This window comes from Myotis myotis, unplaced genomic scaffold (assembly GCF_014108235.1).
Source record: "Myotis myotis isolate mMyoMyo1 unplaced genomic scaffold, mMyoMyo1.p scaffold_m19_p_11, whole genome shotgun sequence".
Taxonomy (NCBI): Eukaryota; Metazoa; Chordata; class Mammalia; order Chiroptera; family Vespertilionidae; genus Myotis; species Myotis myotis.
In genome coordinates this window covers 53,366,955-53,386,846 of record NW_023416315.1, presented here as the reverse complement: position 1 = coordinate 53,386,846, position 19,892 = coordinate 53,366,955, and the positions used below count along the sequence as shown (strand labels likewise).

At 34.4% G+C, this 19,892-nt stretch overlaps 1 protein-coding gene across 4 annotated transcripts in view; it reads right to left on the bottom strand.

Annotated features, from left to right (window-relative positions):
- BRAF (B-Raf proto-oncogene, serine/threonine kinase) overlaps positions 1-19,892 on the bottom strand; it is a 147,497-nt gene that overhangs the window by 60,078 nt on the left and 67,527 nt on the right. For 3 of the 4 annotated variants that reach the window (XM_036328536.1, XM_036328537.1, XM_036328540.1), the window contains exons 4-8: positions 14,638-14,741; positions 13,766-13,868; positions 8,020-8,168; positions 6,939-7,058; positions 1,743-1,902 (exon numbers count right to left, since the gene is read on the bottom strand). In XM_036328536.1, the coding sequence (XP_036184429.1) occupies positions 1,743-1,902; positions 6,939-7,058; positions 8,020-8,168; positions 13,766-13,868; positions 14,638-14,741 (636 nt within the window). The remainder of the gene's footprint in view (positions 1-1,742; positions 1,903-6,938; positions 7,059-8,019; positions 8,169-13,765; positions 13,869-14,637; positions 14,742-19,892) is intronic. The other variant, XM_036328538.1, reaches the window with a different exon arrangement.

Sequence of the window (19,892 nt, the reverse complement as noted above, 5' to 3'; positions counted from 1 at the left end):
AGACTGACTTAATTCTATGTATTTGTCAATGGCTTTATATGATTTGAGTAGTTCTCCAGTCACTTTTTACAGTGTTCATAAAATCCTTAAAATCTTTTTTTGTGTGTGTGCCAGATTTGAAATAAGTTTGCATTATGTTTTCATTGAAATGTTGGATATTAATGTAAAGGGGTTGGGACGCAGGCTGATATTAAATGGCAAGGGATGTTCGAGTGGAAACTAGTATGTTTTCCTGTTAAGACAATTTTTGCTTCTCTATTCCACCTTGTAATTATGAGGACTCACATAAGGAATGCCTGTATAATGAGAACAACCTGACTTCTAACACATATAACCACCTCATTAACTCCAGGACCCTGCTTACACAGTTTCAATTTCCTTTTTAAATATATATAATTACTTTCCAAAGCAAAAAACAAACCCAAAAACACCTTGTGGATTTTCTGTTTCGTTATTGATTACAGAGATTAAGGATAATCTATCCTCTTTATTCTAAAGCACAAGTTCTGAAGAACATAATATCTAATTCCAAGATTATTCCAAGGGTCCCAGCCCAACACAGCTCAGACAGCAAGGGCACTTTTATCCTCTTCTGTGTAACTCAGTTATTGGGATGACCAATTAAATGAACCAGTCCTGTTGGACTGATCCTGTGTGCTTCATCTTTTTTCTCTCCTCTTCCTCTCTTTGTCTATATCAGGGACTGGCAAAATATAATGAACTGGCCATCTATTCTTATAAATAAAATTTTAGTGGAATACAGCCACATCCATTTGTTTATCATGCATTGTCTATGGCTGCTTTCACACTACAATGGCAGAGTTCAATAGCTGTCATTAAAAATCACATGGCCCACAGCCTAAAATATTTACTATCTGGCCCTTTAAGGAAAAGTTTGTTGACCTCCTGATCTATATTACAGGGAATTTTCTCTGTCTTATTTTCTAATTCTTTTACTGAAACAAATATTTTTTGATGATTTATTATGTATTTAGTTCTAAGATAGGTGCCAAAGGAGCTATATTAGGAATGGTTTCTGCTGTCCAGAAGTTAAGGTCTAATTGAAGAATTGACACTAATGTACATAATTAAATTACAGTGTGCAAGATAATATAGGAAAGTAAAAATGTCAAGAGTGACCAGCCAGAAGGTGGTTAAAATAACTGAAGAGGTGAGGTTACAATATATGATGATGAAACCAGAGATGATGCATTTTAAACAATGAATGATTAAAACTTAATGACAAACTTTACATTAAAAAAATATACCCAAGTCAAGATGTGTATAGAAACAGAATACAATGGTATACTCAATAAAGTAAAAAAGATAAGGTAGTTTTACATGTTGAATACATAAAGCAATGATTAGTCCTTAGGGTTATTTAACACAAAGTTATAGAAATTTAGGTAAAGATTTCAAATTGATTTAATGAAAAAACCTACAACTGTATTCTTATTTTTTCTTTATCATAAAATGGCCAAGTGGATTATCTGTTAAATAAATGAAAATAGGACTGGTGGTGTCTTAAGGGGGAAAAAATCAGAATAAGCCTGTAACTTGGTACCAGTTAAGCATTTAATGCCATCAGAGAAGATGGCAAGGCTTTTCTGATCTGTATTTCATAAAAGTCTATCACTTATTACTGTGATTAATGAAAGATGATACTTATTTCTGATTTATATTAGAACTGTAGCAGAAAAATACACTTGAATTTTTTAGTTCTAACAATGCTTGATACTTACATCAATATTGACAGGTTCTATTGTGTTTATATGCACATTTGGAGCCGATGAGGACCGATCTCGTTGTCCAAACTGATTTCGATGATCTTCATCTGCTGGTCGGAAAGGCTGTGGAATTGGAATGGATTTTGAAGGAGACGGACTGGTGAGCATTTGGGGCCTGGAAAAATCAAGTCATTTGAAGATAAGATTCAGAGCAACTTTATAGAGATAATAACATTAAAAAAATGGATAATATAGAGATTTCCTTGTTTTCATATTCTCAAATAAAATTATTAAAATAAAGCATTAATAATCCAGCAGGAATGGGTTTTAAAAGTATTAGTTTAAAAAACTGATATGCCTTCAACTATTACCTCCAGGGACTATCAATGATAACATTGATTCTTAGCCAGAAAACTCCAGGGAAACCTACAAATGGCTAGAAATGGCCTATGGTTAATCAGCTGAAGAAACTCTTGTCTTTTAAAGTTACACAAGAATGTTCTAGGTTAGGGGTGGGGAACGTCTGGCCCGTGGGGTGGGCCATATAAGGAACAAAAAATTATTTGGTCTGGCCCTGCCAAGACGTTAATTAAATGCTTGACCAAATATAGCAGGTTAATTTTTAAGTTGATAATTTTGTATGGCTCGGGAATGATGTTATAAATATCCAAATGGCCCCTGGCAGAAAAAAGGTTCCCCACCCCTGCTCTAGGTAGAGACTGAGCGAACAAAACCTGCCTTTTTTTTTTTTTTAACCTTTTCCATTCCTTGATAGTTGAAGTTACTAAAATGACATTTTTAAGGAAAGTATTAGGCAATTATAAGTATTTTGAGAATATGCATGTGTATTTCAGGACCTGAAAGATATACCTGTTACTCTATCCAAGAGGTGAATTAAAATCCTGAACAACAGTAAATGATCATTTCCAAACTCAAAAGCTGATCCTGATCCTTATAGTATCAGTCTCCTATGTTTTGGAATATTTACTAGTACTATGCCCAAGAACTGACACAACAGACATGTAAGAATCATATACATTAAGCACTAAAGCAAATATTTTTAAAAATAGCTTTTTGATGAAGCCATGAAAATAGGTTACAGAGAGGTCTATATTTTGTTACTGCAGATAAAAAGTCTCTCTCATCACTGTCCCCAAAGTAAATCACAGAGCACACTAAAGATTTGACAGACTGTAAATAGCTGTGAGAAGTCTATGCCCCTCAGAAAGATATCCAAGGGAGCTGGGAAGTGAGAATCACTTGAAAAATAAGATGAGCTCCATCAGGACCAATGAATGACTCAGTGCTAACAGCCTCTCTTCAGATTGGTTATCATTCTACCTCATCTTATGCAAACTCTAATTAATCAGTATTATTTAGTGGTTAAGACATAGCCAAAACGACAATGTTGTGAAGATAAAAAGATATTTTGTGCCACGACCGGTTTGACTCAGTGGAGAGAGTGTCGGCCTGTGGACTGAGGGGTCCCAGGTTCGATTCTGGTCAAGGGCATGTACCTTGGTTGCGGGCACATCCCCAGTAGGGAAGGTGCGGGAGGCAGCTGATCGATGTTTCTAACTCTCTATCCCTCTCTCTTCCTCTCTGTAAAAAATCAATAAAATATTTTTTTTTTTTTTTAAAAAAGATATTTTGTGAGGGGAGAGGGTTTAAAGAAGAACAGGAAGAAAAGACATACAGTAGAAAAGAAATAAAGGTTTGAAGAAGCAAAGAAGCCAAACAGTGACAAAAACCTTAAGGACAGAGCATGTTAACAGAATCTAAATCAACCCAGTTTATAGTTTACTTCTCTGAAGCACACTATTAAGGATAGGGAAAGAAATATGCACTTTGTCTATTCATATTAACTAAATGAATCCAAGTAATAATAAAATGCTAGGTACTTTAAAAATATTAGTATTAGCCTAATGAAAATTATAGGTAAAGACTGATAAAACTGGCATTTAGGAAAATTAGCATGCTCCACTGGTCTCTTTATTCTGTTAAGAAATTTTTCGTTTGTGACAGAGCTGTCTTTACTTTTGCTTTAGGCAGCCAAATGTACACCCTATGCTAAAAGATTTTGGGAGCAGGTAAAAGAATGTAAAAATGACAATATTAGTGTTTTTTTTAAGTTTGGGAAAGTGCAGATTTTTATAAAGCTATTATATATAGGCTGATTTGAAATCTCAAGGCAATAGCATACATTAAGTTAGGACTTGAAGACAGAAAAAGTCCGAATTAACTACAAGATAGACTAATTAATATAACTGATTTGATGACATCATAAGTGACAGCAACTCATTCTTGAAACTTAGTGAATTAAGACAGCAATATGTAGCATATATCAAATTAGAAATATATATGCAAAGGATATTAGTCCAGAAGTAAGAAAAACAAACCCTGGATTTAATCTGGTAAGTTTTATTATGATATATAAAGAAAAAAATGGATATACTAGACAAAAAGGATATCTACTTATTACATAAAGCCAGGAAGAATATAATTTTCCAGCTGGTATCTAACACCACCCAGGGAATGATATGCGCTGTTCCACAAAGTCAATTTATCTAGCCTTGAAGGCAAGTGTATTATAATTTAGGAGAACACTTCAAGTTATTATATCTTGATATCATGAACATCTGAACCTTGTCCTAATTCCAACCTTAACAAAAACAATCTTTTGATTATAATTTGGTTTCACATAAAATATCTTTCAAAGTAGGGTGAGGGTTGGTCCATCCAACAAAAGAAGTTTGGTCTACACAACAGGTTTATTTCTCACTGAAATGAATTACCTGGCATTCTAAATTAGTGTTTTCTGATTCTGGTTAATGTGAACCAGTATATCCCTCTCTCTCATCATTTCTGGGAATTGATAAAATTGAATTTCCATGCTAGCAATTCTTTACTAAAACCAAGGCAATTTATACCATGTAAAGTATGTTGGCAGTCAGCAAACTGGCTTTCACCTCATGATATGTCTACCTTAATCTTGCTGCAAACCTCTTTAAAATAGTACCAAATAAAAAATAAGTTGTTTTTTTTTTTTTTTTTTTTTTTTTTTACCTTTAACACCCTTCAGTAAATTATCAGTTACTTTAGGTCTCATTTTTAATCTTGAATATTAAAAATTCTGAGGCAAAGTGACTACCTCTGTTCAGCGATATGCAACTTTTAAAATGCTGCCTTTTCAATAATGTATACATTCCAAAGAATTTTTTAAAAGTAGAAAAGTGGGTGCCTCTAATTTCTTATCCAAACTGGGCAATGCATCACTTCTCCAATATGTCTTGGTTACATCTATTTTTGTATGTGTTTCACGACCATCATGATTGTTACCAGACTATTAACAAAATGCAAAGAAATTCTGATATAGAACAGAATTGGCATCTGTCTTTTCAGACAATCCCTATACACTTGTAACAGAAAAGCATCAGGAAAACAAAAGTTTAAACATCTTCCCCATAATTTTCTCAAGACCAGAATCTACTTCAGATTACTATGAATGAAGTACCTATGGCATAGGCAAATGGTTTCTTAATTTAAAACTAGCATTCCCATCACTGGTAAGCAAATGTCCTCATCATTACCATTAATAACTTTCAGAGAGGCCATGCTAATTTCATTATGATATTCTGTAACTCTGCTCACAGAACTGGGACTTGACATTAGAAAGGCATCACAGTCTATAGAATCTGTCAGGAGTAAATGTCATAGTTAAGGGATTAATTAAAAATCAAAACAATAATATTTTGATTTGCTCTCCTAAAAATATACAGCTGCATACAAATGATAAAAACAGCAGGTGTAAGATGACTCCACCAAAGGGGGTAACTGTTACAACCTGTCAAAAGAACATAGTGGTTGCATCTTCTATGTTGTCCAAAATAAGTAAATACATCTACTCCTTAATACAAGTTTTTTTGCTAAAATTTCTAGCCTATTACATCTCCAGAAAGGTTGGCTTCATAAAAATTATAGGCCTATTTTGACTGTCAACTTATTATTTTTTAAATATCTCTGGGTAGAATAGCATTACATTGTGAAAAATGAGAAGAAGTAGGGTTAAAACTGACAAATATTTCTGATATTAATTAATTATCTCTAGAATAGTCTAGAACAGAATGCTGTGTGGAGACTTATTTTTAACTGTATGCTTCCAGATAGAGTATAATTTATACTTTCTCAAATCCCATAGGGAAGGAGTAAACAGACCTGTGTAAGAAACGCTTCAAAGCAAACCAGCATCTTCTAAACTCATCATCATCTTTTTTCCTAGTAGGAAATTTGAATATGTGGATGACTATGTATACCTCTTTATCCTCCACAACTAATTAATACTATTAATTTTTTCTTTTACATATTATGAATATCCATTCCTTCTGTATGCTGCTACTACTTCAGTTCAAGTCTTCATTGCTTCTCACTGTTTTCACAACCAGCATCCTAGTTGGCCTTCTTTACAATAGACATCTCTCTATCAATCTATCTGTATATCACTGTTAAGTGATTCTTTCTTTAAAACCATTTTCATCAGGTTAGTTCTCTGCTCAAAACACTTTAGTTCTTTTTTTCCTTCTTATGTGTAGTGTAAATTCCAGACTCTCTAATCTAGTTTTACACATACTTCTTCTCCACTTAGATTAGGCTCTCTTCACTATCTCCTAAACATGCCATTGCTATTCCCTTTATTTATGCTATTTCTAACTGCCCCTCCCCTCTTCCCCCCTTCCTGCCTCCCAATCACCAGGCTTTTATTCCCCAGGCTAATTCAGATTTTTAGAATTCTTCAAGGTCCAATTTAAATCCCACTTTCTTCATTAAATTATCTTGACTACTCTCTCTCACTATCCTTTTCTCCTGTAAACATGGTAATATTTGTCCTTATCACATAGTTTTAAATACTGTGTCATAAACTATAGATTTTAATTATATATTATTTTTATTGTTTGCCACTGTCTCATATGTTAATGCTAGGATTCTAAATGGAAGTCTTGTACTTTTATATCTGATATTACCCAATAAAGTGATGAGCACAAGGCAGGGACTCTAAATCCCATGTATCTATACCAAATGCATATTAAAAACCTAACTGGTATAATAAAATAAGTTTATTACAATCCAGATGTTGAAAAAGTTTATAGTAAACCAAAGATCCAAAAGAAACCAGCTCAAATAGCAAGCCACTGAACAGCAGGAGTCAAATCATACCCAAAAGAATCGGAGGAGTATGTGGAAGGGGATGATCCAGATGTAAGGGTAGTCTCTGCAAAGGAGGCCTCCTCCTGTGGTATTGGGTGGTGTTCAAAAAACTTGGAGACAAACAGCAAACTGTGAGGCAAAAACAAAAACAAAACAAAACAAACCTAACTTGTGCAAAACCCAGAAGCTTCATACATCAGAATACATTATAGAGTTAACAGAAATATCGGAGATCAAATTCCATTTTTAGAAATGGTTGTTAAATTAAATTAGTTGTGCTTTAGGCTTATTTTTAAAAATTAAATTGCATTTTCAAAGGCAAGCTCAGAATCTAAAACAATTGTTCTATATAGCAAATTTCTACATATCAGAAGGGAAAAATCATGCTTTATGTTAAGGAATTAGAAGAAAATGTAACTATTGCAAAGTCAGATTACATCATTATAATATACTTTAAAATACAGAGTTGAATTCTATTTGCTCAAGTGATCATGAAAAGTAGTAACACCTTAACAGCAGCAGCAACTACAACACACAAAAAGATTTTTAAAAGAGACTTAGTCTAATTTGTTAGAGAAGCTCTAGCATAAAAAGCAAATAAAAATTTTAGAAAAAGATACACTAGGTACAAAGATTTTACATATCACTTTTAAATAAATTGGGGGTGCAGGTGGGGTTAAAGGGGGTAGAGATATAGAGATAGGAAGAGAGAGAGAGAAACAGAATTTACAAAATAGCTGACAGAATCAGATTCTTTGATCTGTGGTCCAAAAATATAATAGTTAACTTAATTGAAACAACAACTGCTCTCCTCCCCAAAACTACCTATAAGTGATTTCTATGAGTAAGGGATCTTTATTAATTGAAAGAGAATATAAAACATAAATGAAATGTGTAGCTGAACCAGAAATACAATTTTGGAGTAAAATACAGGCTATACTACATACTACTCTCCAGATACACTTAAAAAAAAATTCCCTGTAACAACTCTACTGGACAAAAAATTTCCACAGACTCTAAGACATACTAGTTTCACATTCAGAAAAGTTAAATGCAAAATGGTAGATAGAAATCTTTTTTGATTACTTACTCAAGTTGGTCATAATTGACACACATCAGTGGAACCTCTGTACTACAACGCTGGTGAAATTTATAACCACATGTTTGACAGCGGAAACCCTGGAAAAGCAGCTTTCGACAAAAGTCACAAAACGCTAAGGTGAAAAAAGTTTTCCGTACCTGCAAAGTAAAACATCATAGAGGATTTCAAAACTTGCAAGAATCTTTTTAGGAATCAACTTATTTACTCTCTTGTTTAAAATAGTAAACCTTTTACATATTCATAGTATGAGAACTGCCTTACACACTAATACACTCAAATGAAAACCAGTGGCTTCAACATAGTAGATAGACTAATATGTATTATCTCCCACCCAATATCCAATTAAAAAAATCAGAAGTCTTGATGGGAAATGAATAAAAAATTCAAAACTAATTTCAATCTTGACTACATAAAAATAAAAGTAAAGATTAGATAAGAAGAGGGAATAGAACTTAAAGGTAAGGGTACAATTTAATTGTACAAAGAAAGAAGTTACAAGATGCTCACCAGTGTTACTATTTAAAACCACAAAGGTATCCAACAGAGGACCCACAACACCCCCCCCCCCAAAAAAAAAAACGCAATGGGAGGAGGGAAAATGTAAAAACATTTATAATTATAAAAGACAAAGCTATTTGTAATTTTATGAAAATCAAAACAACCCTGCCGAAACTTACTAACTAGGTTAAGAAACAGGAAAATCACCTAAAAGACAGTAAGAACAACTTAACAAGTCATCATTTTGTTAGAGGATTAGAACACCTAAATGCATTTGTGAACACTCCTCTGTGAAACTTAAAAGACAACATGTAAAAACTCCACTCAGAGGCAAATGCTCTCCAACAACGATTTTCAACCTTTTTCATCTCATGGCACACATAAACTAATTACGAAAATTTTGTGGCACAAAATACACATTTTTGCCATTTTGCCAAAAAATGGGTATAATTCTGATTAATTCACACTGGATTGCTATTGTTGTGTTGGCTGTTGTCATTCTTTTTATTTGATAATCTAAGGGAAAAGAGGTCAGTGCCTGACTAAACAGTCAGGTATTGCATGTTTCAAAAGTTTTTGCAGCCCACGGGTGTGCCTCTTGTGGCACACCAACACCAGCACATGTCCTGTGGCGCCTCTGAATGAAAACAGATCATCTACCACACCTGGGTCACATAAACAGAACTATGCTAGGGAGGCTCTCTCTTTTTTGGTTGTTTTAGGGATGCTCTACCTTGATAACTACCAAAGCTAGAAACTGTTTGAAAAGTATTAATTTGTGTAAATAATAAGCAGAAAACATAAGAAGGTGAAACAAATACCAAAATGTTAACAATGTCTATTTCAAAGTGGTGAGAGCATGGGTGACTTCTATTTTGTCCTGTTTTTTTTGCTGCATATTCTCAATTCATCTTAGTTTTTCAGACAGTTTTAATCAAAACTAAAGTAAAAAATATATTTTGCACTATGACCCAGGACACATCTGTATTCATATAACAATACTTACCCTAACTACATACATATACATTAGAATTTTCTAATCTATTACATGTAAATGCTTTCCACAAATCATTAAATTGAACATAATACCCACAGTTTACCAAACTCTTCTCAATAAACATATTTAACAGAATTAAAAGTTATTTTAAAATGTTTCATCAAACAATAGCATCTTAAAAAAGAAAAGGCATCTTGGCATATCATCCACTCTGGCTTGTGAGAACATTTAGGTAGTTTTATAAATGACTTTTGTTTTCTTCATCTTCTTTTCTATTATCACTTTCTAGGGGATTTAAAAAGGCAACTGCTTGTTTTTAGCTTTGTTCCTTTTCCATTTGTTTCTGGATATACAAGAAATTAGAAGATCTTTAACATTTATGTGACCATTATTTGCCAAAGTCAAGAGAATCTTTTATGCTGCTAGCATAATTTCAGGAGATAGAGAACAGAAAAACACAAAACTTTCACATAGGAATAAGCATTTTATAGTCATCTCATCTTCTTTGCTAACCATTCAGACCTTCACTCTCCTGATAATCTGTATCATGAAACCCTAATTTCTCTTCCTGCATTAATTTACTCAATTGTAACCTTTCTTACTATCACTGACTTATACTTGAAAATTATGTGTAACTGGTTGTGTGTATATGTAAAGGAGAAGAGAGAGAGAGAGAGAGAGAGAGAGAGAGAGAGAGAGAGAGAGAGAGAGAGAGAGAGAGAGAGAGAGAGAAAGAGGGGAGAAGGGGGAAGCAGAGAGGAGAGAAAAATATCTGAGAGGAGAAAACATGGGTATGCACTTTAGTATAAATTGCAAGTGATATATTCAGGATGGAGCAAAAGTAGGCTTATAGTTGTGAGTACACAAAAAATTGTATTATTTTCCATATGAAAAATTATAAACCTACTTTTGCCCACCCTGTACCTGTATTTTTAAGTATATGTTTGTCAATAAAGGTGAACACAGAAAGGTGTTTCTTTTCTTTTGGGTCACAATTTAGGCTTATTCTGAATTTGAGCATATTAAAACATGGATGGTAAATTAATGGGAGGCATAGACCAGGCAATCTGCATGCATTAATTTGTAAGGTGTGGGGCTGTCTGAAGGAAAAATGGGAAGGGCTTGACAAATGACATCTGTTTCAAATCTTGTTTCCCTACTTTCCCTGCCATCCTTCACTCCACCAGTTCTTAAGGATTCTAGGGATATAGGCAAATACTGAAGGAATTGCTTTTATAACAGACGCTATGAAACCATAAGGCAGCAGCAGCATCCCTTGAATAGCCAGCAAAATCCAACAGAGATGCAAAGAGAGTACAGGCTTTTACTTTGCCTCTATTTGGAACTCGGGAGGCAACCAATCGATGTGTCTCTCTCAAATCAATGTTTCTCTCTCTGTGTCTCTCCCTTTCCCTTCCACTCAGGGGAGTAGTATGATTATATATGAGTTTAGAATAATTGCTAAAACCCATATCTAATTATTCTAAAACACATATCTAGTCACATTTCTCCCCTGCTTACAATCATTAAATTTCCAATTACTTTACAGAAAAGTCCAAGTCTTTAACATGGCTTACAAGGACTCTCATGAACTTGACTGCTTACTCTAGCCATAACTCTTATTATTTTTAACATCCCCCTCCTCTAACTTTGTAACATCCATTCTGAACATTATTATTGTTAATCCTCACCTGAGGATATTTTTCCATTGATTTTTTGAGAAAATGGAAGGGAGAGGGAGAGACACACAGAGAGAAACATTGATGTGAGTGAGACACATGGATTGGTTGCCTACCGCATGCACCCTGACCAGGGCTGGGGATCGAGCCTGCAACCAAGGTATGTGTCCTTGACCGGAATTGAACCTTGGAGCCTTCAGTCCATGGACCAATGCTCTAGCCACTGAGTCAAACTGGTTAGGGCTAAACATTTTTTTAAAACTGAAAAGGTAACATGTTTTCTTGCTTACTTTTCCCTTCACTCTTCTTTGCTATTCCCTCATCCATTAGACCTTAGTTTTGATAATCTTCATTTGGGAAACCTTCTGAACCCTCAAAGGCAGGTTAGGAGTCTCCACTCTGTATATCTATAGCACTTTACACATACAGTTATTACAAATGTTTATAAAATTTCTTATTAAATCAACTGTCTCTCTACTCAAAGGCCGGGATACTTTTTTCCTTATTCATTGTTATATTATCATATTAGACACAGTGTTGGTAACTGGGAGGTTTTCAATAAACATTTACTGGAAGGTCTCCAATAGTGCTGAAAGGATTTCCATACTCTGGAACTAACCTGCAGTTTGCTTTCATTACATTCCTATATCAAGGACCTTCCTGAGGCACTATTTTAGTACAATTTTCTGATTAGCAACTTAGGTCTTCTTTTATCTCCCCATATCTGATTCCTAGCTAAGCATAATAATTAAGAAAAAGAATAGTAATCACTATGAAATGTAAGCTCAATTGTTTTTTTATTCCTAAAATCTTACCACTCAAAATTCTACACTGAGTTAAAATTCAATAGTAATGAACTTCCTAGTTCATCATTATAAAACTATTTGCATAGTAAATCTGATTGATGTTAAGTGTATTTTACACTTGTTCAGAAGATGCCTTGATTATTGAAATACTTGATTTCATTATTCACCACTAATAGAGCCCTGAATACACAAACCCCCATGGAAATCATCTCATCAATTGTCTGCTTTAAGAGCCCAGCTGTACTAATCACCAAGGCACATGGAAAAACACTTGATGCCGAAATGGTAGCAATAGCTATCCATCTAGAAAAAAATAAACTATGGTTAAAATTTCAGATATATAGATAAGAAATTTACTCCTGTCTTGCAGATCACTCTAATCCTGGCTTTTGCCTACCCTTTTAGAGGACAGGTTCTCAAGCTCTGGGAACTGAGTCCTCATCTATAAGGTAGAGAGGTTTCACTTTTCAGGCTTTATGCTGGTGACACTTAGCTTAGGCTAGGTTCTAGCAAGTGCAAACACCAAAGGGAGAAGTCATCAAAGAGAGTTTTATTTTTTTATTTTTTTTTTCAAAGAGAGTTTTAATGTCTTCTTTCAGTCCTCAAGGAGAGCTGTGCCACTTCCATTAACTTATACTTTAGAAAATTTTATGCAAGTATGTCAAGATGTATGCAGAAAGATTCTGTTTAGGCCTGTACATAATAGATTTTTAAAACAACATCTAAATGTCTATTATTAGAGGGATGGTTAATTATACAGAATTTATACTATTCTTAAAGATTATGCAATCATTATAAAAATAAAACTAGGTATATTGCCCTAACCGGTTTGGCTCAGTGGATAGAGCGTCGGCTTGTGAACTGAAAGGTCCCGGGTTCGATTCCAGTCAAGGGCATGTACCTTGGTTGCGGGCACATCCCCAGTAGAGTGTGTGCAGGAGGCAGCTGATCGATGTTTCTAATTCTCTATCCCTCTCTCTTCCTCTCTGTAAAAAATCAATATACTAAAAAAAAAAGATTGCTTAAAAAAAAACTAGGTCTACTGACATAAAAAGATGTCTATGAAGCAAAGAACAAGACTCCATTTTTAGTTTAAGAAAAGGAAAGAAATGGGAAATAATGAAGATAAAAGAGGGGAAAAGAGAAAATGAAAGAAGAAAAACCATAGGGTCATAGATATAAGCATATATGTTTATAAATATACATAGAAAGAATTTGGAAGACTATACAAAGGTTGATTAATACTAGTTTACCTCTAGTCTGGTATTTTCACTTTTTTACTTGCTATACATTTTGTGCCTTTTAAATTTTCTTTTAATAATGAGCATGTATTGCTTTTTTTAAATTCAAAAGAAAGTATAATGACTCAAGTAAAACTCTTTAGTTAAATTCAAGTTTTTTAAAGAACTGATTTTTAACTGAGGTAAACTATCAATCCCCAAATTATTCATTCATATTTCATATTTCCTAAATAAAAATTCATTCACAGAACATAAACATTTTAAAATATATATTTATTTGATTTCAGAGAAGAAGGGAGAGGTAGAAACATCAATGATGAGAGAGAATCACTGATTGGCTGCCTCCTGCACGTCCCCTACTGGGGATTGAGCCCGCAACACGGGCATGTGCCCTTGGCCTGAATCGAACCCGGGACCCTTCAGTCCATAGGCCAACGCTCTATCCACTGAGACAAACCAGTTAGGGCAACATAAACATTTCTGACATTTCAAAAAAAATGTAAAGGTACATACAAAGTTGTGTGTTGTAAGTGGAACATTTTCCAATACTTCGACATGCAATTCCTCTCCAGTAAGCCAGGAAATATCAGTGTCCCATCCAATTGGTTTCTTCTCTCTGAAAAGTGTAGACACAAGCCTTCCTTGGTAATCATACCTAAAAACCTTCATATACCTCATGCTGAAGATACGGAAATTGGTTAGTGAGTGGCCAATAATGGTGAGGGAGTTTTGGCTCCCTGGTCTTCTATTGTCAGAAATTTAAATGGCAATAAATTAATTTTTAAGTTTACACCAAATAAATGTATCACTCTTGGACAAACAGCAAGGTAAAGAGATGTACTCTTTTATTAAAGTCAGTTCCACAACAGCAGAAAATTACTGTTCCTGGCATTAAAAAAATAAAATAAAATAATCACAGGTATAGATATATCTATCCAAAGAAAAAGAGTACTTAAGGGACAACATGACCCCAAAAGGATAATTTTAAAAACAGGATTCAAAATTAGGAAGGTGTGTGTATCTTGGCATAACTTTAGATGTTTTGAAAAAAAGTTCAATATAAAATGTTAATTTCATAAGCCTTTTGTGAAACTACAAGTTTGTATTAAAAATAGGGGAGTGGAGCCGAGTCCACTATTCAAATGAGTCACATTCTAAATGGTTAAAAAAATTTACGAATCACATATTTCAAATAAAGCCATTTAATCAGAGTAATACACTATTGTCACACACAAAATTATCTAATGTTAATGCATCAAAAGGCCCACAAGATTTCTTTAGGCTAAATTTAATAATAATTTAATACTGTTTTCTAAAGTTGATTTTCAATTCCCCTGGTTTAGGTAAAGATCACAACAAAATTTCACATCACATACAAACCATACCCATCCTGAATTCTGTAAACAGCACAGCACTCTGGGATTAGACCTCTCATCATCAATGCTTTCTTTAGACTGTCCCGGACTGTAACTCCACACCTTGCAGGTACCTACAGTATCATAATTGCATGATATGAGGTAAAGGAAATAAATTATGTTTTTCACATTTAAAAAAAAATAACTTACCTATATCAGATACAACATAATTTCTACAGCTTACTATTAAAGGGAAACTATGACAGATATGTATTATTATTCACCAACTTACAATGAATTTTAGTTCATTAAAATTATAAAATATTTTAAACATATAAAAGAGAATAGAAAATATAACAGATCACTATGTACCCACTACTGAGTAACTATAATGTCAACATTTAAAGCAAAATCAATTTTGATCCAACACTGTTTAAAACTAAAAACTGCAATCCTTCAATCACACTGATGGTCCTTAAGAGATATATTACTGATCCCAAACACAGGAGAGAAAAAAATACTTGTCTTATGTGTATAACTGATATTTGTCGTTTAGTTGACTAGCACTCCTGTTTCCCCAGGGAACCTGCCCTTCCCTAAAAATTCCAGGAGAGGCTCTCAATCAAGGGTCACTACTTTTCTAGCTACACATGACATAAGCTGGCTAATCAGTGTCCCGTATCCCTGGAAATAGCAATTGATCCAAAAATAGATATATGACCCCAATACAATCAGAGTTCCTCCCTAACTGATAAATGAAACTGGCTGAGAGAAGTTCCTCTTTTTACTATAGTTACAGTGTGCCAAGCAGATAGAAATCTGGAGCCCCAGTGGCCATCTTTCCCACTGCATTGAGGAAATCTGGACACAGAATGAAGCTAACCTGGGGAGAAGTAGAAAAGGCACTGGGACCCCTGGAAAGAGATAGAAGAGTTTATATACTTGAGGTCATCCCTATTTTGGCTTTTCTTCTTCAAGCCCCCTTCCCCAGTGAATCTGAATAATTTGCAACTGAAAGAGAACAGACAAAAACAATGTGGACTACAGTGGTGCAGTGGAAGTTCCGGTTTTAATGGTGAGGGTGGTGAGGTGGAGGAGAGTGGAGGTACAGGGGATGTGTTAGTTAATAACAATAAAATTAAAGGTTCCATTTTTTTAAATCACGTAATTCTTAGCAAACCAAAAGTTTCTAAAGAATCTTCATGCTACAGGGGCAAAATGGAGTAAGAGTAGATATAAGACAGCTGAATTTGAATAGTATATCAAAGGGAGAACAATCCAGAAAGCCAAATTAGGACCTACAATCAGAAAAAAGTAGGATCCCAAATTTGGAACAATATAACCATTAAAACTACCCAGCAAGGGAATAGTTTCTCATGAATGAGTAGGCTCATCACTGGAAGTATGCATGAGATTGGACTGGTACAGTTGATCCTATTTATTCATGCATTCTGCACTTGTGATTTGTCTACCTGCTAAAATTTGTAACCCCCAAATCAATACTTGTAATGCTTTTGCAAACATGTGTAGAGCAGGGAGATGAACATGTACCTTCCCAGCTGAGACTGGAAAAGGTGACACTGTGCCTTCTTGTTCTAGCTCTCATACAGTAAACGGTAAACAAGTGTCCTATGCCAGCGGGCTTTTATGCTAATGGTGCCAGCAGACTGTGGGGAAAAAAACAACCACAAACCACCTCAGGGTCACTATTCAGAGGCCATCTTTGGCTCATTTATATAACAGCAACCCTGTATTTGCCCTGACTAAATGGGTCAGTATTCACTAATTCAGTGCTTGCAGCAATTTTACAGAACATAAATATTGTGAATTAGCCATACCTTCTAGAAATAATGAACTGAAGGGAAAAGCTCACTTTTCCCCTCTACTACTCATATTCTGCCTACTCTAATGCAAATACTTCTTGATTGGCAACCCTAATTTAGTTTTAAAAGAAGGTATTCTTAATTTTTGTGTGTGTCAGACTTCTGAGAATCTGATGAAAGACTCCAATGCTCTCTCTGACATAAAATTTCAGGGAGGGGGATTCATGGAACCTGAAGCCCATGTGGGGATTGCTGAGGAGCCCATTGAACTCAGATTTAGACACCCCCCGCCCCCAAATATAATCTTACATTTCATTAGTCTGCTGACAATTGTTCCACTATTTTTAAATCAAAATTAAAATTCTGTATGGCATATAAAGCATTCAATGAACTGGGACTATCTACCCCTCAGGTCCTTTGGTAATTTCCCTCATACACTTCTGTATTGCCATTTTCAAATATAGTTATGCTCCCTTATGTTTCTCTTGCACAGGTTGATTTCAAGGTGTATGTATATTTCATCAGCAGGCAAAAAATTGGTTTTCCACTTTATCACCAAAACAAAGTTATCAATCACTCCTTTATTCCATTTCTGTAGGCTGATTTTTTTGTACTCCTTGCTCCTTCATGATAGCACCTGTTCAATAGACCAACAGACCAGTGGAAAAGTCCAAAACAGATTCCAACACATAAAGGAAATTAGAGTAAAATAAAGGCAGCATCTGAAATAAGGTAAAGATTAACTTTTTAATAATTAATGTTGGGACAACTGGATTGAATCTAGGGGAAAAAAAGGTTCATCCATACCTCATACTGTATACTAGGGCAAACTACAAATGGAACAAAGATTTAAATGACGAAAGCAGGAAGGGGCAATCATAAAAGAACTGAAAGAAAGCAAAGCAAACTCCTTTACAACCTCAAGTGACGAAGGCCTTTATAATTATGATGCAAAACCTGAAAACTATATTAGAAAAAATAGTAAATTCAACTACACAAAACTAAGAGCCTTTATGTTACGTATGTTTTTCCACAATTAAACCCCTGTTTTGCATGTTTTCTCTTGGGTAAATAGGAGTAGAATGGCTGAATCATATGCTACATGCATGTTTAAAAGTGGCTCCTCAGCAATCCATATATGGGCTTCAGATTCCATGAACCCTCCTCCCCGAAATTTTATGTCAGATTGAGCAACTGAGTCTTTCATCAGATTTGGATTTGTCTTGGAAAAATATCTGCAACTCATGTAACAGGCATATGTTGTATATAGAGAGAGCTCCTGAAAAATTGAGATCAAGACCAACAACCCAATAAAAAAATGGGCCAAGGACATGAAAGACAGTTCATAGAAACAGAAATATAAACAGCCTTCAAACATATGAAAAGATGGTGTTCAACCTCACTGAGAAAAGCACTCAAACTTGTCAGGATAATTTTCACTTATCATGTTGGTAAAAATCCAAAAGATCGATAACATATTCCATTGATGAGGTGATCTTAAACAGGCATCTCATACATTGCTGGTAGCAGTGTAAAATTAAGCTAGACCTATGAAGCAAAATTTGAAAGTATAGTTCAGAATTACAAATGTAAATTTCTCTCTTTGATCCAGGCAAACCTACTTTTGGTACAGTATAGTACACCACTATACTTGTAAACTATAGTTGTGTGTATCAGTAGTGCATGTCTTTCTATGAATAGACCACAATTTGTTTCACCATTCAACTGTTGATGGACATTTGGATTATGCCCAATTTTAGACTATTACAACTAAAGCAACTAAGGACATTTTTGTACAAATCTTTGTATTGGCATATGTTTTCTTTTCTCTTGGGTAAATAGAAGTAAATGGCTGGATCATAAGCTACATGCACGTTTAACTTTTTACAAAATTGCAAAACAGTTTTTTTTAATTATGAAAAAATATATGTAACATAAAACCATCTTAACCGCTTTTAAGCATACAGTTAGATGTGTTAAGTACATTCACATTATTGTGCAACCAATCTCGTGAATGCTCTTCATTCGGCAAAACTGAAATTCTATGCCCATTAAACAACTCCCCATCTCTCCTTTCTCCAGCCCCTGGTAACCATAATTCTATTTTCTGTCTCTATGAATTTGACTACTCTAGGTACTTCATATAAGTGGAATTATATAGTATTTGTCTTTTTGTGATTGGTCCATTTTACTTAGCATATTATCTTGAAAGTTCATTAATGCTATAGAATACATCAGAATTTCCTAATACATTTTAAGGCTGAATAGTATATTGCATTGTATGTATACACATTTTGTTTATCCATTCATTTGTTGATGGACAATTGGGTTGATTCACATTTTGGTTACTGTGAACGATGCTGCTGTGAATATGGGTGTACAAATAATCTCTTTGAAACTACAACTGAATTTGTTTGGGTATATATCCAGAAATAGAATTGCTGGATCATATGGTAATTCTATTTTTAGCTTTTTGAGGAACCTCCATACTGTTCTTCATAGTGGTCACCATTTTACATTCCCATCAACAATGCACAAGGATTCCAATTTCTCTACATTATTGCCAACACGCGTTTTTATTTTTTGATGATAGTAATTCTAATGAGTATAAAGTGGTATCTCATTGTGGCTTTGGTTTGCATTTTCTAATGATTAGTGATGTTGAGCATATTTTCATGTTTGTTGGCTATTTGTGTAGCTTTTTGAAAAAAATGTCTATTCAAGTCCTTTGCCCATTTTTAAAATGGGGTTGTTTGGGGTTTTTTTTGTTTTTGAGTTGTAGGAGTTTCTCAAAATATATTCTTAATATTAACCTCTTGTCAAGATATATGATTAGAAAATATTTCCCCCTATTCTGTATTGACTTTTCATTCTGTTGACTGTATTCTCTGATTGACATAGGTTTTAAATTTTGATGTAGCCCAATTTCTCTATTTTTATGTTGTCTGTGACTTTGCTGTCATATCAAGAAACTGCCAAATTCAATGTCATTATGTTTTTCCCTCAATGTTTTCTTTTAAAAGTACTAGTTTTAGCTGTTACATTTTTGATCCATTTGAAATAGCTTTGTATATTGTATAAGTTAAGGTTCTAACTTCACTCTTGCATGTGTATACCCAGTTTTCCCAGCACCATTTGTGGAACTGACTGTCCTTTTCCCCACTAGGTGGTGTTGGTACCCTCATAAAAGATCCTTTGACCGTATATGTGATCATTTATATCAGGGCTCCCTATTCTATTTCATTTGGCTATATGTCTCTCTGTCTATGCCACTATCACAATGATGTGATTACTGTATCTTTGTAGAAGTTTGAAGTCAGGAAGTGTGAGACCTCCAACTTTGTTCTTTTATAAGAATGTTGGGCTATTCAGGATTCTTTGAAATTCCACATGAATTTCAGGATATTTTGAGATTTTGAAACGGACTGCATTACTAAAACTGCCAAATTGTTTCCCAAAATG